Source organism: Meles meles, chromosome 1 (assembly GCF_922984935.1).
Source record: "Meles meles chromosome 1, mMelMel3.1 paternal haplotype, whole genome shotgun sequence".
Classification (NCBI taxonomy): Eukaryota; Metazoa; Chordata; class Mammalia; order Carnivora; family Mustelidae; genus Meles; species Meles meles.
The window spans coordinates 205,305,944-205,328,377 of NC_060066.1; the positions used below are offsets into that span (position 1 = coordinate 205,305,944).

The window sequence follows — 22,434 nt, forward strand, 5'->3', positions numbered from 1 at the left end:
CGACTTACGCCTCAGAGGAGGAAGCAGGGCATGCACAGTGAAGACGTTAACGCTGAAGGCAGAATGCCTGGGTTCAAATCCTGGCTCTTCTACTAACTAGCTGTGGGACCTTGGTCAAATTACATGACCCTTCTGTGCCTCAGTTTCACCATCCACAAAACGGGGACAGCGACAGGTCCTACATCACAGAGTTACCATGAGGCCTGAACAAGAGAACGTCGGCGCTTAAAACGGTGTCCGGCACTTGGTAATATTATTATTATCACTGTTCCTGTAACTTGCCATTTACAACGCAATAGGACTATTACCACGGTCATCTGAACTCTGGCTGTTGTCACCATGCCCACCCCCACCTCACAGCGGTCCTCTGATCCCAGGGAAGTGAGTCTATGTCTGAGCCTGTTGCCTGAAACAGGGCTGGTCGGAAGACCCCACCTCAGAGGGGTGTCGTGGAGATTCCTCCAGGCAGCAGGGGGCGTGGGTCCCCCCACCCCCGGCCTCACACCGGTGTCAACGGGGACAACGTTGGGAGCCCCACGGTCTGTTTCAGTGTCCCTGGCAGGAGACCAGGAGCCGCTGACCTGCGCTCCAGCTCCCTGCGAGCCCGTGTGCTGTCCTGCGCCGTGTCCTCCCGCTCCTCCTCCAGCCGGTCCCGCTGGCGCCTCAGCTCCTCCTGCGCCGCCTGCAGCTTCTCCCGCTCCTGCCGCAGCTCCTCGGCCTGCTGCTGGGCTGCCTGCAGGCTGCAGGCCAGGCTGTCCTTCTCCCTGCAGGACCAGAGCCGGGGGCGCTGTCGGGGACAATGGGGCTGCTTTCCCCAGGGAAGGAGGCCAAGCTGCGGTTCTAGCCTCAGCCACAGCCTCCGACCTCTAAGGCACGAGCCTCCAGGAAGCCTTCCCTGGCCCCCCTGCATGGGTGACTCACTTCATCCACATCTCCCTGGAGCCAACTCTTCCCCCGGGGCGACACTCAGCTTTCCTTCTCCAAGAGCCAAGCCCCCCCAGCTCAGAGGCCCAGCAGGATGGATGGCATTATTTCCAACCACCCCACCAGGTGGAAGAGGCCAGGCCAGGCTCCTGGGACCCGCAGGCAGTGCCAGTCCATACGACCAGGAGATACCCCTACAGCTCTTCCACCCTGCCAAGCCCCACGATTCTAGAAAACAGAGCTCGGTGTGCCCAGATGCCACCCTTCCTGCTGCACAAGCCGGCAGCACGTGGGAGCCAGCAGTCGGGGGGCGGGGGCAGCAACCGGGAACTCTGGAGATTTTCAGAGTTCTGCCTTCTCCCCCAGTTCCAGCAGTCACAACAAAGGGGGGTGGGAGCGTGTCTGTCACCCCTCCTTCCAAGCCAGCTGGGGTTTTCGGCTCAAGCTGAGGACTGACTGCTGGCATTGTCTCCACGGCCCCTACCCCTTCACTTGAAGGGACAACCTGACTGTGTACGAGACGCTAAGGCCGGCAGGACGCGAGAAGAACCACACAGCACAACATTAAAACAGCACAATGCAGGGGCACCTGGGTGGCTCAGTGGATTAAGCCGCTGCCTTCGGCTCAGGTCATGATCTCAGGGTCCTGGGATCGAGCCCTGCATCGGGCTCTCTGCTCCGCAGGGAGCCTGCTTCCTCCTCTCTCTCTGCCTGCCTCTCTGCCTACTTGTGATCTCTCTCTCTGTCAAATAAATAAATAAAATCTTTAAAAAGCACAAAAGTTTAAAAAAAAAAAAAACAGCACAATGCAAAGGGAGGTGTTCACTGTGTACACAACTACAGAAATGCCCTCCTTCCAAGGCATGGGAAGCTCTGGTTTTGCTTCCGGAAGGACATGAATTCCAAGGCCTACCCCCAGCCACACCGCTGTGTCAGCTTGGACAAGTCTCTCAAGCTCAGGACAGTCACAGCTCCGAACAGCGTGAGTCTGATGGGGAGACTAACTGGGCTAAGACACGTAATGCACTTGACACTGAGCCTGGCACCCGGTAGGGGTACGGGGAGCGTCCCCTGCCTCGCTACCCCGAAGTGCGACAGGAAACAGAACTAGTGCATTAACGGGTTAGGCTGCGACAAGGGCCCATGTTTTTTATTTTTCCTTCATTTTTGGAAATTTTTACTCTGCAGTTACATTTATGAAGAGACACAGCAAACAACAACAATAAAACACAAAAATAACCGGGCAGGTAAGAGCAGGTAATTTCTTAGCACTGTCCGTAGAACTCTCTGAGATGATCGAAATGTTCTATGGCTATGTGTGGCTACTGAGCACTTAAAATGTGGCGAGGACAACTGAAGGACTAAACTTTTACTTTTTAAAATGGTTAACTGGGGGCACCTGAGTGGCTCAGTCGGTTAAGCATCTGCCTTGGGCTCAGGTCATGATCCCTGGGTCCTGGGATCGAGCCCCACATCGGGCTCTCCGCTCAGGGGAGAGCCTGCTTCCCCCTCTCCTTCTGTCTCCCGGCTTGTGCTCTCACTCTCTCTGTCAAATAAACACATAAAATCTTTTTAAAGATAAGATTTTATGTATTTATTTATTAGAGCACAAGCAGGGGGAAGGGTACAGGGAGCAGCAGACCCCCGGCGAAGCAGGGAGCCCCACACGGGACTTAATCCCAGGACTCCAGGATCATGACCTGAGCCAAAGGCAGATGCTTAACCGAGCCACCCAGGAGCCCGGATAATGCTTAATTGAATTTTAACAGACATACATGGCCAGTGATGACCACGTGCCTACAGGGTCCGGCTGGCATGAGATCCGGGCCCCCACCTCTGACCTCTCAAGCACCTGCTCAGAAGGTCCACGGTGCTCCGCAGACGCTGGGCCTCACGCTGGGCATCCTCGTGAGCCTGGGTGGCCCCGCTGGTCTCGTCCCGCAGACGCTGCAGCTGCTCCTCCAGGCCGCGGCGCTCACCCTCGCTGTCACTGAGCTGCTTCCGCAGGGTGCCCAGGAGGTCCTGGCTGGCCTCATAGCGCCCACGCATGTCCTGTGGCATGGGAACCTCTGAGTGGGGGGGAAGCTCTGGGAAGCTCCCAGAGCGCCCCCTACTCTGCTCAACCAGCCCACTCTGCAGCCCAGGCCCAGGCCAGGAGAGGGGGGCTAAGCCCCCACACTAGGTTTCCACTCCCGTTCACTGTGCCCCCACTGCCCTTTTGAGCGCTCTGCCAGGGCTCAGAGCCTCCGCTTCCTTGGCCACACCGACCTAAGCCCCACACAAACCACCAAGCACACTCTGTCCTCTCCCGGATTCTGACTACTCCAGGGCTCCCAGGCTCCTCCCCTTTGCATCCGGGTTCTGACTCTCCCCCAGACTCCTCGCTGCCCCTAGTTCTCCAGCTCCTCTGATCCTACATTGATTGCTCCCCCCGCCCCCGGCCTTTTCCCGGTCCCAGCTCTGTCCCGGTAATCTCCTGTCTATACCAGGGCTCTAGCTCTGCCCCAGGCTCCGCCGCCCGCTGCCCAGGCACCTCCCACTCTGGGCTCAGATCTGCCTCCTCGCTCTCGGCCACTTCCATGAGTCCTGCCTCAGTTGCTCGTTCTCAGGGCTCTGGCTCCGCTCCGAAAAGCTCAGGCCCGGGCTCCTCCCCCGGAACTCTGGCTCCACCCGCAGGGCACTGGCTCCGCCCCGAGCGGCCGAAAGCCCGACCCCCCGGACTCTGGCGCCGCCCTAGAGGGCGCTGGGGCCCCTCCCACCTGAATCTGCAGCTGGCGCTTGTGCAGGGCCGAGTGGATCAGGGCGAGTGTGGAGGAGTCGGAGCAGGCTGGGGATGGGCCTCGGCGCGGGGATCGGCCGCGGGCCGGCGAGGAACGCCGCGGCGGGGAGGGGGTCCGGGGGCCCGAGAGCCCCCGCAGGCTGCCGTCCGATGCATCCGCCGTGCGCTCAGAGCCGCTTAGCTGGACCCCGCTCTCCATGTCCGACAGCACGGCCTGAGGTGGGGTAGGGAGGCCACTGAGGAGGGGGCCACGGATTAGCGGGCCCAGGCGAGGCAGTGGGGTCACGGGACCACGTGTCCGGCTTCCTCGCACACTGCGCAGCACATTCTAAGCTTCCTACAGGTCTTCCCGATTTCTGGCTCACAGCCCTCGGCACCCCGGTGAGGTCTCTCATGTATCATCCGGCCGTGATCGGGCCGTTCTCATCGATGGGCCTGGAACCGGCAGTGCCTCCCCTCTCAGGCTGGGGCTCCCCTCAGGGTAGAGGCCAGGCTCAGCCAGGGGCGGTGTCCAACAGCAGCAGCCTGGGTCCCCAGGGCCCCCAACCACTTGCAGTTCAGCTCAAGGCCACCAGAGCGGCGATGCTCCCAGCCGGCCTAGCCCCGCCCCGCACAGGGCTCCCTCCCACCTCACACCTGTGCCAGGTCCCGCAGGGTCTGCTGCAGCCCCTCTCCGTCCTCTGTCTCCAGGGCCGCCTGCTCCTGGAGCCGCAGGGATTCCTGGAGTGATGTCGGGGAGACGAAGAAACGGTGGTCAGGCTCTCTGCCCAGCCTGAAGCTCCCCCGTCCTCTCCCTTCCTGGAGGCCCTGCCCATCAGGAGATCTCTAAGGCCATGACCACAGGCCAGCGCTTGGTAGACCCTGTAGCAGCCCCAGGGCCCGCACCGAACAGCCCAGGCCCAGAGAGGCGCAGTGTCACCATACAGTCACACAGACTACTGGAGGAGCGCCGGACATAGAACCCAGGCCATGGGACATCTGGGTGGCTTAGTTGGTTAAGCATCTGCCTTTGGGTCAGGTCATGATCCCAGGGTCCTGGATTCAAGCCCATCAGGCTCCCTGCTCCAAGGGAAGCCTGCTTCTCCCTCTCCCTCTCCCTGTCATTCCCCCTGCTTGTGTTGTCTCTCTCTCTCTAATACCTAAATAAAATCTCAAAAAGAAAAAAAAAAAGAACCCAGGCCAGGCCCCACACAGAAGGATGACCAACCCAGCAGTTGCCTCCCTCTGGGGTGGGAGGCAGCTGAGCTCCAAGAAAAGGAGCCCTGGGCTAGCAGGGCACAGGCATCTATTCAAGCCCCACCTTATTGGCTCTGAGACTCTGGGCAAGTACTTCCCCTTGGCCTCAGCTTCCTCATCTGTGTAATGGGAATCATGCTACAGGGCTGCTGAGAGGATGAAACAGGATGAAGGAGGTGAACGCACTTACCACCAAGCCTGCCACGCACTAGGGGCTCACACTAAGCCTGGCACGCACTAGGGGCTCACACTAGGGGCTCACACTAAGCCTGGCACGCACTAGGGGCTCACACTAGGGGCTCACACTAAGCCTGGCACACACTAGGGGCTCACACTAGGGGCTCACACTAAGCCTGGCACACACTAGGGGTTCAAACTAGGAGCTCACACTAAGCCTGGCACGCACTAGGGGCTCAGTGAATGAGGGCTGAAACTGAGCCAACACAGGATGCTAAGAGTGGCCCAAGCAAACATGACCCTCATCGGGGTCTGGTCTATCTCTCGATCCCATCCTCCACATCTCAGGGGCAGCCGTATCTCACCAGGGCCTCAAGCTTCTCGCTCAGGGCCTTGTTGAGCCGATCCTTCTCCAGATTCTGGTTCTGAAGGCGCTCCACTGTCCGGGCCAGCTCGGTCACTCTGGAGGAAGGGCAGTAACAGAGGTGAAGGGGAGACCCACTCCACCGTGTCCTCAAACCCACCAGCTCTGTGTCCTTCATGCCTTCCCAAACCTCAGGGAGAGACCCTGGCATCTGCGTCCCTGGCTGTGTGACCTTGAGCGAGTCCCTCCCCTCTGCGGCTCAGGCTGATCCTCTATAAAGGAGAATGAGGTTGCCATTTGCTTTACCGCTGGGACTCGCCCAGGTCTCTGGAGCGAGGAGCCTAAGTTCTAGCATCAGCAGTTAAACTGCTCATTAATGTGCCCTGGGCAAGAGCCCCCAAACCTCAGTCTCTCCCTCTGTCACACAGGGTGTGGCTGGGGCAGACTGGGGAGAAAGGCCCGTGGCCAGTGAACGGGCACTCGCTCCTCCCTGCATCCCCAGATGCCCCCTGCGCAGGGCAGCTCGCCTCCTGTGCTGCCTACCAGGCACCCACCTGGCACTGAGACTGGCCTTGTCCAGGTTGCTCTGCACCTGCAGCTGGGCCAGCTCCTTCTCCTGGAGCACCTTGTCCCGCAGCTGCTCGTCCAGCTGTAGCTGTAGCAGCGCCTGCTTCTCCAGGGCCGCCTCGGCCCGGCTCTCGGCCAGATGCAAGCCGGTGCTCAGCCCCAGGTCCGCCTCCTGGATGGCTCTTGAGGTCCGGGCCAGCTCCCCTCCCAAATGCAGCAGGTCTCTGGTGGAGAGAGCACGGGATAGGCAAGGGATGGGGGCAGGCTCCCAACGATAAATTAAAACTACCCCAGGATGCTACAGTGGGATGTCACTAACAGGTTGGCAAAAAAAGAAAAGAAAAGTCACATAACACACAATGTAGGTTAGACAGTGAGACTGTGGAGAAACAGGCCCTGTGGCAGGAGGGTAAGTGGGTATAACCACGACACAGGGCAATTAGGAAGAGCTGTGACAATTATAAGTGGATAGGCTGTTTGACCCACCGACTATACCCGTAAGAGCTTATCCTACAGATACGGCTCCAATGCAAGGAAAGGGACCTGTGCACAAGGTGATCCCCTGTAGCACTGTTCATGGAAGAAATACTGGGGAGAGTCTAAATGTGCATCAAAAGAGGCCTACTATTTCTTTTTATTTTTATTGATTTATTTGAGACACAGAGAGAGAGAGCACAAACAGGGGGAGGGGCAAAGGGGGAGGGAGAAACACACTCCTCGCTGAGCAGGGAGCCAGAAGTGGGGCTCCATCCCAGGACCCCAGGATCGTGACCTGAGTTGAAGGCAGATGCTTAACCAACTAAGCCACCCAGGTGCCCCAAAAGAGGGCTACTATTAAATAAATTTGGTATATCCACTCATGGAATACTCTGTAGCCAAGAAAAATGGGGAAGCTGTTCAAAGTTTGATACCGAACCACTTCCCAGTTACAGCTATTAGGTGAAGACCGCATCTTTAAGAACATAAAGATGAGGGGCACCATGGTGGCTCAGTGGGTTAAAGCCTCTGCCTTCGGCTCAGGTCATGATCTCAGGGTCCGGGGATCGAGCCCCGCATCGGGCTCTCTGCTCTGCAGGGAGGCTGCTTCCTCCTCTCTCTCTGCCTGCCTCTCTGCCTAGTTGTGATTTCTCTCTGTCAAATAAATAAAATATTAAAAAAAAAAAAAAGAACATAAAGATGAAATTCCACCAAGAGTATGGAGCAAAGGGGGTGGGGGAGGGAGAGAAAGAGACAGAGAGAGAGAGAGAGAGAGTGTGTGTGTGTGTGTGTGTGTATCTGCTTTATTTGCTTGAATAAAATAAGCCTGGAAGGTCATGAAGGAAGCTGGTCATACCACTTGTCTCCAGGAGGGGAGGGAAGCATCTGGGCCAGAGAAATGGGGATGGGGGAGACTTTTCACTGTACACTTTTTTGAAATTTGAACTGTGTGAATATGTGAGTTGTTCAAAAGTAAAACATTAAATTTTTATTTTTTTTAAGATTTATTCATTTATTTGGGGGCGGGGCAGAGAGAATCCCAAGCCAACTCCACACCAAGCATGGGGCTCCAGCTCACAACCCTGAGATCATGACCTAAGCCAAACCCAAGAGCTGGATGCTTAATTGAGCCAGCCAGAGGCCCCATACCTCAATGAAGCTTTAAAAATGTAATCTTAAATTGAAACTAAGTAAAGGAGTACCTGAAACCCAGACCTGAATCTGATCAAGAATGAAATCCAGGGGTGCCTGGGTGGCTCAGTTTGTTAAGCATCTTAGTCTTTGGCTCAGGTTGTGATCCTGGGGTTCTGAGATCAAGCCCTGCATTGGGCTCCCTGCTCAGCGGTGAGCCTGCTTCTCCCTCTCCCTTTGCCCTTCCTCCCTGCTCGTGCTCTCTCTCACTACCTCTCTCTCAAATAAATAAATAAAATCTTAAAAAAGAAAGAATTAAATTTAACATCCAACTGACAGGGAATATAGGGGACAAGGTGTTAAACACCACCTCAGAATCCAGACTGTGGGAAACTCTTAGAACAACTGTCCTAGTTTCCTTTTCTTTCTTTCTTTCTTTAAGGGCGGGGGGGGGGGGGGTAAGTGCAAGAGCAGCAGGAAGGAGAAGCTGACTCCCTGCTGAGCAGGCAGTCTGATGTGGGGCTGGATCCCAGGACAGTGGGATCATAACCTGAGCCAAAGACAGCCGCCTAACTGACTGAGTCACCCAGGCGCCCCCCAACTATCCCAGTTTCCTACACGAATAAATGAAAAGACTTAAAACACAAGTCAGCCAATCTCATTTGGTGAGCATCTATGGGTTCTAATTCAAACAAATTATAAAAACAAGTGACTCGGGGTGCCTGGGTGGCTCAGTTGTTAAGTGTCTGCCTTCGGCTCGGGTCATGATCCTAGGGTCTTGGGATCGAGCCCCATGTCGGGCTCCCTGCTCCTCAGGAAGCCCATTTGTCCCTCTCCCACTCCCCCTGCCTGTATTCCCTCTCTTGCTATGTCTCTCTCTGTCAAATAAATAAATAAAATCTTTAAAAAAAAAACAAAAAAGAGTGACTCATCTGTGACACTGATGTGTCAACTGGAAATCCGGACACTGAATATCCAATGACTTTAACAAAAGATCATTAATTAAACAAAGTTTTAATGCAGAAAAGGAAAGGAAGGGGTTGGCCTGCCTCAGCTGTCCCCACAGCCTCACCTGCTCAAAGATTAAGCAGGACCACGCTCCCCTGCTGATGTGGCCCTTTGAGGCTCTCCCAGCCTGACCTCCCTTCCCCTGCTTTAAGCTTCAGCACGGTCGACTGCCACGTCCTCCTACCTCCAAGCCTCTGCTCCCACTCTTGTCTCTGCCTGGAGCACCCCTGGCTCTGCTGGTTAAAATCCTACCCAGCCCTTGAGGTCAGTGCAAATTCCACCTCCTCTATGAACTGTTTCTTTGACCTCCCCAACCCTCCCATCCTCCTGAGAGTCTGGGATATTCTCTGTTCTATTTCCACTCACTTCCTCAGTCTAGAATTTTGGGGTTCCGTATCTTTGCCTCACTAGAGCCTGTGAGGTCCTGTGGCAGAAGCTGAATGGTACAGTGGATTAAAAGCAGGAGCTATAAATCCTGACTGGGCCACTTACTTACTGCTGTGTGACCTTGGGAAGGTCACTCTACCCCTCTGAGCCTCAGTGCCCTCATCTGTAAAATGGGGATTATTATATTCCCTACCTCCCGGCGACGCTGTAGATCTCAGAAGAAACAAAACGGCCAAAGAGCCTAGCTCACTGTAAACACCCAGTAAATGCTGACTGCCAGGAGTGGCAGGAGTTCACATTACGAGTTGTCTCTGCATCTCCGCAGAGCCTGGCACGCTGTAGGTGTGTTGGGCTGGACTGAAGTTCAACTGAGCTGAGTTGAATCCAACTCAAAAAGCGGGGCTGTCTCCCAGCTGCCGCAGCGTCTCCCCAGGCCGCCCCTCCGCCACCCGGGCCTCACTCACCTCTCGGTGGACATCTTCACCTCGCTGACCAGCCGACGGACCCCCACAACCTGCCTCCAGAGGAGGAGCAGGCGGCTGTGCTCATTGCTGAAGTACGTGTTGAAGGACTGGAGGGAAGGCGCGCTGCGTGAAGGCCAGCCCCGCCCCCCGAGGCCCCGCCCCCTCCGTAGCCCCGCCCCACCCGGCCTCCTCCCACAACTCAGATCCAGGGTCCCGGGACCAGGGCGTGGGTCTTCCCGGGGGCCAGCGTCCCAGGCCAGCGGACAGGGGAAGTGGGGGCTGTCCCGCTCGGGCTCCCACGCCTCCCTCCGGCACAGGGAACCGGGTTGCAACGCCTCCACGGGCTGCCGCTGCAGGAGGCAGCGCAAAGGCCGTCAAGTGCTGGAGAGGGCTGGAGAGGGCGCCTGGGCGTCTCGGTGGGTTAAAGCCTCTGCCTTCAGCTCAGGTCATGATTTCAGGGTCCCGGGCCACATCGCGTTCTCTGCTCAGCAGGGAGCCTGATTCCCCCTCTCTCTGCCTGCCTCTCTGCCTACTTGTGATCTCTCTCTCTGTCAAATAAATAAATAAAATCTTTTAAAAGAGAGAGAGAGAGAGATCCGGCTACCAGCGGCATCCCTGCCTCACCGTGGGCAGGTTACGTAACCTCTCTTTAAACTGAGCGTGACGGCACCTCCCACACACAGTTCTGATGAGGAACAGAGGAGAAAATGCGCGCCAGGCACGTGGTACGGGCTGAGCAAGGCCAGCTCTTACAACTATTTACCTCTGCTAAAGGGCTCACCCACCAGCAGGGACCCCTCTCCTGACCCCTCAGTCCTACCTCTGAGGTCGGGCTGGGCCCCGGAGGCCCCACTGGCCTCCCAGCACCCCCGTGCCCACCTCTTCCTCACGCCTCCACGCGGCCTCCCGCTGCTCCAGCTCCTTCCGACAGCGTGTCCAGTCGGCGGTCACCTTGCGTATGTCCTCACTCAGAGCCTGGTTGGCCGAGTTTGCCTGGTCCAGCTGCTCTCGGAGCATGGAGTTCACCTGGGCCAGGCTGGCACTCCTGGGGGGTGCAGAAGGGACTGGTGGGCCCATGGCAGGAGAGACAGCCGTGCCAGCCCCGCGCCCTCGCAGCCGCACCCCACCTCTGCTGCTCCTCCTCCAGGCGGACAAGGGCGCTCTCCAGGTCATGGCTGTGCTCCGTGTCCTGGGCGGGAGAAGTGGGCATGAGCCTGGGCCAGCAAAGGGAAGGGCCTGCCTTGGCGCCACCCCCCCCCCCCACCCCATCCCCGGCACCCACCCTCAGCCGCTGCTGCTCCAGCTCTGTGGATCTCTCCAGCAGCTGCTGCTCCAGCTCCGAGCACTTCTTCCTATACTGGAGGGTCTGTGGACAGGTGCAGAGTGGAAGGTTAGCCCCGGGGGGGGGGGGGGGGGGGGGGGGGGGGGCAGGGCCAAGCAAGGTGGGGGAGGGGGACAGGGGCGGGAGTGGGTGGCCCTGACCTTGGCCTGCAGCCGCTGCACAAGCTGGGCCTGCCGCTGCTGACCCTCCTGGTAGGCCTGCAGCTTGCGCCGGTAGGAGGCCTGCTCCTCCTGCAGCTGCCTCCGCAGCTCCACGCTCTGCCGCACCAGCCCCCTGGGCTCGGGCGCTTCCAGCTCCCCAGCCTCCAGCTGCACAGCCTGCTCCAGCTGCAGGGAAGGTCCCTGGGTGAGAGGCCCGGGCCTCCGAGGAAGGCAGGCACGGAACTCTGCAGAGGATGCCAGGTTGGGCCCAGGCCCACATGCCCTGCAGGCATACGCGGGCGAGCCCAGGGTGGAGCACACGCGTGCACAGGGTAACGCAGCTGTGCAGGGACACAGGCTGGGCATGCATGCACACACAGATCAGGCATGGTGGACACATGCAGGCGGGCCCATGAACACGCACACGCAAAACACGAGGTTGCCTGGGGTTGGCAGGGAAGGGAAACTTACAGGCCCTCTGTGCTCTTGCCTGGGGGCACCATGAGCCTCCGGGCTGAACACCTTACCCGGCTGTGGGGGGTTATTAGCAACAGGCCCCTGTCCTCCTACCCCATCCAAGGTGAGCTCAGGAAAGCCCAGATTTTTGTTCTCCATCGTATTTAGACCCAGGAGAGTGGCAGTGGCGTGCTTGTTGAGTCATGAATTAATCGCATGAGCACATCTGAATACTTTCAGAGGCAAAAATATACGCATGCATATCTGAGCTTAGAGACACGCACCCACAGAAGGCACAGTGGCAGTCTCAAGCATCCCCGGGGTGACACGGGTGGGCTCCCCGCCACACCCCCACTCCCCCTCCAACACAGCGCTCTGTAAGGGGCACCCACTCTAGCACAGGGCGGGCTTCTATGAAAAGCTGCTGTTGGCGCCCTGCCCCGCCCCCAGGCAGCTGGCAGCCCCTTCGTTAGCAGACCCCGCCAGCACAGGCCGGATGCCTGGATGCACGCGCTGTTGTCATCATCGTTGCTCTGGCAGAGCCTCCTAACCCCTTAGGCACCTGCTGGTCCCAGGGGGCCCTTCAGCCTCCTCAAGCTGTTGGGGAAGGGAGGGGGGAGCGGGCAGCTGAGGATGAGCGGGACGGACAGAAGAGTGACAGCGCCCAGGGAGAACCAAGAGGAAGACAGCCCAGCCCGGCTGATCCTGACCCAGGCCCACACTCACCGTCTACCACCCCAGCGCCTGGCACGCCACTCACATGCCCTCCCACACCAGGTCCCAGGGAAGCCAACGGCGAGGGCGACTGCTGTCACGCTGGCTAACGAACGGGACCAGGCCAGGTCAGCCCTCTGGGCCTACATCCACCCAGTACGCCCGGGAGCCCCTCGACGAGCCGCTGACCATGCTAACAACCTGCTCTCTGCCCACCCCGCCCCGTGTGCTGGGGGTCAGTGCCGGAGCAGGGCGACCATGGCCACCGGGGTGCCACCCATAAAGAGGGGCGGGTGGAGAGTGCTTGAGGGCTGCTGCCTGGAAGGTGGGCTGCAGGCCTGTGACCAGGGTGGCAGGCACAGTGTCTCCCTCGGAGCGCGGTGGCACTGAGATCCCACGTGTGTTGCCCATCGAGGGCGCACCTCGCTGGCTGTGCTTTGTCATTTGTCTCCATAGGGGACCTTGTGTGTCTTTGTGGCTAGGCCTTCACAGGGACCCCAGTGAGCGCCCGTGTGTTCACAATGTTGTTGTTGTTGTTGTTTTTCAAAGATTTTCTTTATTTATTTGAGAGAACAAGACAGAGATAGCGAGAGAGAAAGAGAGAGTGAGAGGAAAGGGAGAAGCAGGCTGCCCGCTGAGCAGGAAGCCTGATGTGGAGCTCAGTCCCAGGACCCTGGGATCCTGACGCGAGCCCAAGGCAGATGCTTAACCAACTGAGCCACCCAGGCGCCCCTGTTCATGTGTGTTTATGACTGGAGGCAGATCTGTAAGTGGGCGGGGCTGGGGAGCGTGTCTGGGCTCCACGTGCCTTGGCAGCATGTGTATCAGCAACTCTGTGCAACGTGCAGGTGCGCAGCGTACCTCTGTCTGGCTGCGTGTGCCCACGAGACCGGCGGCCAGGCATTGTGCTGTCTGCGGGACAGCGCAGCTCGGTGGTGTGGCTGTGCGTCTGGGTGGTATGTGCGGTGAATTGTGGGGGGTGGGGACAGTGTGGCGTCTGGCTGTTGGGGGGACTCATGCTGTGTCCGGTCCACGAATCAGAGTGAATCACGATGGGGGACTTGTGTTTCCAGGTGACATCTCTGTGTGTCCAGGTGGGGTCTGATCGGGGCCCTGCTCTGTGTGTTTGCACATCCGTATGAAGCGGGCTCTATTTGCTGTGATTTTGGGGGGGTTCAGGCAGTCGCTGAGTGCTCACGGGTTCTCCACACAGCTCACAGCTGGGCCCTGGCCACTCCCGGCCACACCTGGCCCCTTTGCACGACTTCACCCCTCACAAAACAGCCTTTCAGTTTAACTTGTAATTCAAAAGCGAAAGAGGCGGGTCACCAAGCTAAGGATGAAAGAAGTTTACTGTCTCCCTTAGCAACCGCTGCTTACTACCGGCCATTCATTCACTGGGTCCAGGTTGCCATGGACACTGGGGGAGCCCAGGGGGCGTGGCCATGCTTTCCTTCCTATTCTCAGCTGCCTTGCCCAACACCTGCTCCTCAGGGACAGGAAGATGGAGGGGGCCACCACAGGGACCATGAAGTTCTCCTTCTGACCTGAGAGGAGGCCACGGGAAGCCCCTGCCTCAGTTTCCCTACATGCAGTCAACAGGACACAGATCCTGACCTCGCCGCCACTACTTTTTCCCAGGGATGGCATAGGATTGAAAGGGTCAGAACAACCTCACCGACGGGCCTCCAAACAGCCCACATGTAATAGTTATGGCCACAAGGTCCGGCCCTGCCACCTGCACCATGGGAACAAGTGAGCAGAAGGGACAGAGTGTCACAGGACCGCAGAACCCTGGACCAGGGCCCTTAACCCAGCTCCACCACCGACCCTATCAAGCCCCTACTCTGGGCCTGCTTCTGACTCTGTCATGGGCGATCTCCAGGCTCTGATGTCCTCTGGGAGCCCATGTCCCCGGACAGGCCTGGAGGGCACTCTCATCCAAACCCTGCCTGCAGGCGGGGGGCTCACTCACATCACCGCACACCCAGAAAAGCGAGACACCCGGCTCCCTCTGGGTGCTGTTCAGGGGACTGCCCAGCCACACGAGGGAATCTTCCGGACCAAGGCAGCCTCAGCCGCAGCAGCTGTGTCTCAGCAGAAGAGAAACCTGCCACCTCCCATCTCTCCTTCTCTTCCCCTGCCAGCGAGGGGGTGCCGCGCCAGCTTCATTGTCGGTCAGAAGCTGGCATTTAGGAGACAGTCCCCGGGGGGCCTGGCACTGAGCCAGTGGCCAAAAGATGAGAGAGGGCTAAACTAGAGGAGGGCTGGCTCGAGGCCCCCGTCACCCACAACAACAGGGGACTTGGGCCAGCCTCCACCTCTGCACCCCTGCAAACCTGGGAACACTAGCTCCGCACTGTCGCCGGCGCTAGGGGCCACTCCAGGCTCCCCGCCCTGCTCCTCCGCAAGTCTCAACAAGTCGGGGTCCTGTCCAGGCAAGCCAACGCCAGGACATGTGCACCCCCCACAACCACACACATAAATGTGTGCCCCTCTTCCCAATGTGATTAGGCAAGCCCCTGTGGGACAGGCCCAGCCCAGGGAGCCTCGGCTAACCTGGCTCTGCCTAGCGCACAGGGGGCTCTGGGCTAGCTGCCAACTCTGGCCTTCGCCCTCCCGTTCGTTACATCCAGACGGTCATGTCTGAGGTCCTTCCAGCTTTCCAACTGCCCCCCCACCCCCCGAACTCCCAGCACAGTTGTCTCTTCCTACACTCAGAAAATAAAACGGCAAAGCACAGCCCTGGGCTGGGGATCAACAGCCCTAGCCTTCACTGGCTGTGTGACCCCAAGCCCGGCGCTGTCCCTCTCGGAGCCTGCTCTCTTGGTGCAGCGACAGTGAAGCACCCAGCAAGCGCCAGGCCCAGAGGGAGTCCGTAAACAGGAGTTACTGGGATGACTGGTACTACCCGCGCGTCTCCCATCTAGACACGCCCTCCCTCCGGCAACGCTGTCACCAACTCCCAGCCACCAGCTACTACACCCTGGCGTCCCCTGGAGGGACCAGAGAAAACAAGGCGCCCCAAACAACGCGCAGTCCTGGCCTGGGCCCTGGAGACAGGTGCCTGGGGAATGCGAGTCCTGTCTGGACTTGGAGGCTGGCCTGGCTTCTCCTTCCTTCCTTGGCGAGGTCTCACCCCCACGGGGAGCGGCTGCAGGCCCGCGGCCGCCCCAGAGGGCCATGGGAACGCTGCCCGTGCCTACTCCAGCCTGCCTGCCTCAGTGTCCAGCCGCCGCTGGCCGGACCCAAGACCCGTGTACATGGGAGCACAGAGGGACGTCCAGATACTGGAGGGGTAGCAGGGGTCTCTAGGAGTCTTACTCTCTGTGCCCTCCACCCTGAGCAGGTGTGGGACAGGAAGGAATGAAACACCCTGGCTGTAGGCACTTGGTTCCATCAGCTGGTCCACTCCTCACAAGCCCACACCGTACTAGCATCCCCGCGACAGAAGACAGACCGCGAGGGCACAGGGATTTGCTCGAGGCCACTCGCGCTGGCAGAACCACAATCGGCACCCAGGCCAGCCTGACTCCGGGCTCACCTTCGGCCCAGTGCCCCGGCCCGGCCCGGCCCGGCCATCTCCCGGCCCTCGCATCGGAGGAGCACCGGGTCCAGCTCTCGGGCCGCAGGCAGCACCCACCCTCTCGCTGACCGCGTTGTACTTGATGGCCAGCTCATCGCGCTCCGCACGGCTCTGGGCGAGCAGGTCCTCCACGCGGGACAGCTCCTGCTGCAGCAACTGGTTCTCCTCCTGCAGTGAGCGCACTGATGCCATCTCCGGGGCGGGCAGCGGGGCTGGAGAGGGACAGCAGGCACGAGACTGGCTTCCCCCCGGGGTGCAGTGGGACATCCTCCCCCTATATCCATCCCCAGAGCGAGCCTCGAAGCCGACAGGACCGCAGCACAAGGGTGGCCCCAGCAGGCCCGGACCGTGTGGAGGGAGGCTCGGTCTAGGAGGCAGGGACTAGCTCCTTCTCTCTCCAACTGTTACTCTTCTCTGGGCCTCAGTTTTGCTGCTCTGCAAATGAGTGGATGGTAACCAGACCCGACCAGGAGAGCCGGGAGGCCTCACTTAAGGGAAGGGCTTCATGCAAGCTTCTGAAGCCAGGGCTTAAGACAGTATGGGTCATGCTGGGAGGAGGAGGAGGAAGAGGAAAAGGGAGGAGGAAGCGGTGGAGGGGAAAAAAGGCCAAAGGGAGAAGTGGATGTGCCCCCCATCCTGTGGGCTTCCCTTCCATCCCAGGAGAACTGGACACACGCCAACACACCACAGGCCTCTAGGCTCTTCCAACCTAAGGTGAGGGCTCACTGAGTCTCTCCCTGCCTGGGGCTCCTAGGGGCCCCAACATCTCTGTTCCTCCCAAGGAGGTTGAGCTTGGACAAGGACTGTGGCCAGAGCACCAGCACCACCCCCAAGGAAAGGAGAGCGGCAAACACAGGAGTAGCAACGGAGGGCGCCCTTCCCAGGCTCTCAAACCGCTTATGCAGCTGAGGATGCCACCCGCCAGGAGAAACAAGGGCCCATCAGCCTCTCTTCCTGGGCAGGGAGGGAATGGTCAGTACCACCCTTCGGACTTCTGCAAAGCCCTGAGCTGAGCTGAGCTGCCCTCCCCTGTAGTCTCGGGGTCAGGCAGCTCGCACCATCCCTGGGAGAGAGTGTGGTGTTTGGGTCTAAGTCTTTGCTGCGGGCTACCAGATGGGGTGCTGGTCCCCACTGCCTAGTAGCACCACATGGGGAACAACTCTGGGCAAATACAGCTCTGAGCCTCTATTTCCTCGTCTGTGAAATGGGTCCCTCCATCACAGGGTTGTGTCTGCCTCGCGGTGAGTCACCATTGCCACTGCCCACGGGAAGGGGGCTATGAGGAGGGGTGAGAGGCAGGCAGCGTCTGTGGAAGCTGGAAGAAGAGTGGCACCTTGGCTCTCAGGCTGGGAGAGGTGGCGGGTGACAATCTCTCTGATGCGGGCGGGCAGGCCGGCGGTCCTGAGAGAGTCCTGGGCCGGGTCCTGCACGCTCAGGCCCTCCTCCTGGCCTGTTCTCAGGACGCTGCTCTCCAGGGTCTGGTGGGAAGGGCAGGGGGAGAGAAGCTCTGAAGGGGATCTGGGACGCTGGGCTCCCTGGCCTGGTGGGAGAGGACCAAAGTCCTGCGGCCCAAGATGTGGGTGCCCAGGAGACCCTCAGGAAATCCCCCAAATGAAGGAAAGCCAGGGAGTCAGAAGGGCCAACAGCCCCCATGGGAAGACTGTGTGCCCCCTGCCCAGGGAAGGAGCCCCCACGGAGGGCCAGAGAAGCGAACCAAATGCATGGCCCACTCACGAAACCCATCGGGCCGGCAGTGTGGGGGGCGGCCGTCCAGCTCCAACCCCACATGGATGAAGACCCCACTGTGCTGGCAGAAGTCACTCAACCCTTTAGTCTGGGAGCGGGGATGCCCTTTGCCCCATGGGACTTTGGAATAGGGGAGCCATAGCCGCTGAGCCCTGAGCAGCTGCTCTACTCCCAGCCTGGCTGGGGCCCCTGTGCAACCCAAACCCACCTATCCCACCTCAGGACCCCAAGAGGCATCTACCGCTCCCCTATCCTGCCAGACCCAGGCTTGCCTGCCTTGGACGGGGTGGGCCCAGGCCTCAGGACCCACCTGGATAACCGTCTCCAGTGCCAGCGGGGCCTCCAAAGGTTCCTCCAGCCCCAAACTCATGGGGGGCAAGCTGTGTGCACCCCCTTCCAGGCCCTTCTCCAGGGCCCCAGAGACCAGCTCAGTTTGCCCATCCCACAGCCAGACCGTTGTGCTGAGCACAGGGCAGATTAGGCTTAAATCCCGCGGTGCCCCCATGTGACCACTGAGGTGGGAGGGGCTGAGAGAGGGGGAGGGGCCGGGAACGCAGAGGAGGGGAGGGAAGAGGAGGAAGAGTTGGCGTGGAGAGGGGGAGGGGAGGAGGTGGGCAAGTAAGGAAAGGATGGAGAGAAGGGGGAGGAGGGCCCTAGAGCCAAGAATCTAACACACACACACACACACACACACACACACACACACATTCTCTCTCTCTCTCTCTCTCTCTCTCTCTCTCTCTCTCCACCCTCCCCAGCTGCTGGGTCCTAGAGCCCTCCAAGCCCAGGCAGTGGGGTCAACGTCAGGAGGCGGGAAAGGCCAGTCTTAGACCTTCTTTGCTGACCCAGACAGGGGTCACATGATTTGCTAAGCCCTTATTCCCAGGGCGCGGGGATGACATTTTCCCACAGGAGGTTCCGGGTAAGGATCGCAGGCTGTGGAATCGCCCACACCCAGCGATCTGAATCCCCTCATCCCCTCACCGCCACTCCCCACCACACACACACAGGCTGTGTACTTCTGAGAAAGCAGCTTTGCCTCTCTGAGCCTCACCGTCCCCTTGTAAGATGTGGAGAATGACTGGCACCCATCTCACGGACTTGTCTGGGAGAGTCAACCAAAAACCATGTGGGCACAAACAGCGTGTGACTCAGTGCCAGGTTCATAGCGAGCGTTCAACAAATAACGACTGCACTCATTTGAAAATCCAAAATAGCCAGTCCCTGTACCTCAGGGCCAGAGGTCCGGCCACCCATCCCATGGTTCCTGCCCTGCCAGCAGGGAGGCTGCCTGGACCGAGCGGCATATCTGTGGTCACCTGGGAGTCCCAGCGCTGCCGCTCCTCAGCAGTATGACCTTGGACAAGGTTCTCTGAGCCTCGGTTCCCTCATCTCTAAAATGGGACTGAGAGCCTCTGCCACACAGAGTCACTGAGGATCATGTGGGTTGAAAGGTATAAGGGGGATCGAACCCCAGCGGGCACGGAGTGAGCAGTGAGCAGATGGCAGCTTCCGTTCTGGTTTCATTAGCGACACTCCTGCTTCCTGCGGCCCCTCTAAGTGCCATGTCCCAGAGGAGGCACATAGTTGCATTACCTCATTAAGTCCCCACCTCAACCCATTTCCAGGTGAGAAAACCAAGGCTTAGAGAGGTTAGAGCCTCACCCATTCAAAGTGACACGCCACAGGGAAGTGGTACACCCAGAGCCCATTCCACTTGGGCCAGATAGCCCCCCAGGAAGCACTCCAAGTTGAGGCCAGGCATTTTCCCTTTAAGGCTCTATTACTCTCAGGGCACCTGGGTGGCTCAGTGGGTTAAAGCCTCTGCCTTCGGCTCAGGTCATGGTCTCAGGGTCCTGGGATTGAGCCCCGCTTCCCAGGGAGCCCGCTTCCCAGGAAGCCTGCTTCCTCATCTCTCTCTCTGCCTACTTGTGATCTCTGTCTGTCAGGTAAATAAATAAAATCTTTAAAAAAAAAACACTCTATACTTTCTCTAGGTCAGACTGGGGAATGCAGCAGGTGCTACATAAATGCACATTAGTCAGGCTGCACCCCTCACCCTCAACTAGGAAATCCATTCTGCAAATGGGAAACCAGGCCAAAAAGGTAAGCGCCATCAAGTTGTTGTGGCAGGCAAGGCCAAATTTAGGCAAAAGTGAACTGGGCCAGGGGCAGAGAGCTGTCACTACAAAACTTTGGGACTCCCATTTTCCCACCTCCAGACCCCCTCCAGAAGTCCCCTCTATAGGCTGCACAACCATAACCAGAGCAGGTCGCAAACACCCCCTCGACCAGGATCTCCACCCCCACTTGCCCAGCTTGGCACAGAGGCACCCCAGATGTGCTTAGTGAACTGGCCATTATTCTGTGCCTTCCCCCAGCCAGTGCCCTAACGGATCAGGGGAAGGGAGCAGGATGCCAGAACCCTTGGCCCAGAGTTCTCCCCCTAGAGTCTGACTGGGTTCTCTAGATGCCAAGAAATCACATCTAAACCCTGTGTGCGCAGGCAGGTCTCCCGAATCTGCAGCCAAACCTCGAAGCAACGATTAACTTCCTCATAGGAAAAATCTGGACATTATAGTTTCAGCATCCAACCCCAGCCTTGGCTATCCTTCCCCACCAGCTGTGCGACGGGGGCCAGTGACTTCACCTCTCTGAGCCTCAGTTTCCTCATCTGTAAAATGGGGTGATAATGGTGCCTATTTCTATCATGGATCCATGCCTAGCTGTGTGCTTGGACGTGGTGTGGCAGAGACTGCTATGTGTTCACCAAAGCATACTTCCAATTCTTCTTAGAAAATGGGACTCCCTTGCCGTCGGATATGGCCACGTGACACGTTCTGGTCAGCAGAATCAAAGTAGAAGGTGGACCACTTCAGATCTGCCCATGAAAACCTTGCCTGAGGGACTGTTTAATCTCCTTCCCTGTCCAGAAGCTGGAACGAAAGAATGCTGAGGTCCTAGGGAATGCTAGAGCCACCAGCTGGAGGGGGCTGGGTCCCGTGGGTCGCCATGTAGAAAGCCACCTGCCAAACACCCGCCAGGGCTTTCCATGAATGAGAAATAAACTTCTGTTAAGCCTCTGAGACTTCGGGGTCTCACTGTCACATCAGCTGGTATCACCTTAATGATTCCATGTTGTTAAATAGTGCGTGAGGGCTGGTTCTTACTGGCGTTATCATTACTGCCGCGGGTGTTACTGGCTTTTCCCAATATCCATTCCAGAACCTTGTGCCCGGTACACAGTGGCATACCTCAGCCATTGTTTGGCAAATAAATACAGAGGAGACACTCTTTGCACTTGTTCCCTCCCCACCCCTGCTGGGCTCGGGCCCACCCTCCCAGGGGCAGGAATCAGTCAAAAAGTCTCTCAGAGATTACTCATGAGTTTCAAACACACCATGTTCTTACCCACTTATGCCTTTACTCTCCTACTGCTGACTAGAAATTATAACAAAAACATTTGAACCAACCATGAGCCCAGCCCTCTGCCCATAACTTTGCATCTGTACATATCTGTTTTAACCTTTCTTTTTAAAGATTTTATTTATTTATTTGACAGAGAGAGAGACAGTGAGAGCAGGAACACAAGCAGGGGGAGAGGGAGAGGGACAAGCAGGCCTCCCACCGAGCAGGGAGCCTGATGCAGGGCTCGATCCCAGGACCCTGGGATCATGACCCAAGCCTAAGGCAGACACTTAACGACTGAGCCACCCAGGCGCCTCCTGTTTTAACCTTCTTGACAGCCCTGTCATGCTGGTACTGTTCTACCCACTTTACAGATGACAACACTAAGGCTCAGCGAAGTTCAATAACTTGCTCAAAGTTACCCAGCATGAAGAGCTGGAGCCACATGGGAGACCCAGGCATGCCTGGTTCCAAAATTTTGGACAGTAACAGCAATGGCTCCCGGTACATCACGCTTACTGTGTGCCAAACACCACCCTGGGTCTCGGTGTGTGTTATACAAGCTGCCACCATCTTTCGCCTGCACCACTGAGATGGCTCTTCATAGGTTGCCGGCTTCACTGTCCCTCAGTTCCAGTATATTCCCATGCAATGGAGATCACATCCCTCTTCTGCTCAATGACCCCACCACACACACACACACACACACACACACACACACAGAGCCTCCTATCACACCCAAAATAACAAAATTCAAAGTCTTGCCACAGCATACAAGGCTTGCCGGATCTGGCCCCAGTTCACTTCTCCCACCTCCCCCACTGCTCATGCCACCCTAGCCATGCTGCCCTTGATTCTCATCAAAACACACCAAAATGCGCCTGGGTGGCTCAGTGGGTTAAAGCCTCTGCCTTCAGCTCAGGTCATGATTCCAGGGTCCTGGGATCGAGCCCCGCATTGGGCTCTCTGCTCAGCAGGGAGCCTGCTTCTTCCTCTCTCTCTCTGCCTGCCTCTCTGCCTACTTGTGATCTCTGTCAAATAAATAAATAAAATCTTTAAAAAAAAAAACCACACACCAGGCATGCTCCCACCTCAGGACCTTTGCACCTGCCACTTTTTCTGCCTGCCATGCTCTTCCCTCCTTTGCATGGCCGATTCCTGCTTGTCAACCAGACCTTGACTCAAAAATACCAGCTAAAGTGGTGCCTGCCCGTAGCCAGGTATGTATGTTGTCTATCTAACACGTACGTTGTCTATCTCCTCCAAGGACAGGGACCAAGTTGGCCTTGTTCAGTGCTGTCTCCACAGCCAATGCTGCATGAATGAATGAATGTTGAGACAAGTAATAATATAGGAAACTAAATGAAAGAAATTAAAGAAAAACAATTCTCCTGAGCTTTGCTGGGGGTCACATTGGGCAAGTCCTGGCGATAAACGATGTCACCCACAGACTGGGATCCCAGAACGACCCCCAGGGAACACACGGCCAGCACCTGCTGCATCCCAGGTACTTAGCATAAAAACCTGA

The 22,434-nt window shown here is 58.0% G+C and overlaps 1 protein-coding gene across 3 annotated transcripts in view; it reads right to left on the reverse strand.

Moving 5' to 3' along the window:
* The window catches only part of CROCC (ciliary rootlet coiled-coil, rootletin), a 40,236-nt gene extending 22,262 nt beyond the window's left edge, over positions 1 to 17,974 (reverse strand). The window contains exons 1-14 of one of the 3 annotated variants that reach the window (XR_006818645.1): positions 17,809 to 17,974; positions 17,086 to 17,230; positions 15,810 to 15,964; positions 10,997 to 11,182; positions 10,797 to 10,880; positions 10,642 to 10,703; positions 10,394 to 10,559; positions 9,515 to 9,621; positions 6,035 to 6,271; positions 5,482 to 5,578; positions 4,340 to 4,423; positions 3,684 to 3,917; positions 2,777 to 2,976; positions 582 to 764 (exon numbers count right to left, since the gene is read on the reverse strand). Coding sequence is in view for 2 of the 3 variants with exons in the window: in XM_046007766.1 (XP_045863722.1) it covers positions 582 to 764; positions 2,777 to 2,976; positions 3,684 to 3,917; positions 4,340 to 4,423; positions 5,482 to 5,578; positions 6,035 to 6,271; positions 9,515 to 9,621; positions 10,394 to 10,559; positions 10,642 to 10,703; positions 10,797 to 10,880; positions 10,997 to 11,182; positions 15,810 to 15,964; positions 17,086 to 17,230; positions 17,809 to 17,868 (2,000 nt within the window). In the remaining variant the exon portion in view is untranslated. The remainder of the gene's footprint in view (positions 1 to 581; positions 765 to 2,776; positions 2,977 to 3,683; positions 3,918 to 4,339; positions 4,424 to 5,481; positions 5,579 to 6,034; positions 6,272 to 9,514; positions 9,622 to 10,393; positions 10,560 to 10,641; positions 10,704 to 10,796; positions 10,881 to 10,996; positions 11,183 to 15,809; positions 15,965 to 17,085; positions 17,231 to 17,808) is intronic. The other 2 variants (XM_046007766.1, XM_046007767.1) reach the window with 2 other exon arrangements.
* Positions 17,975 to 22,434: the final 4,460 nt, after the last annotated feature.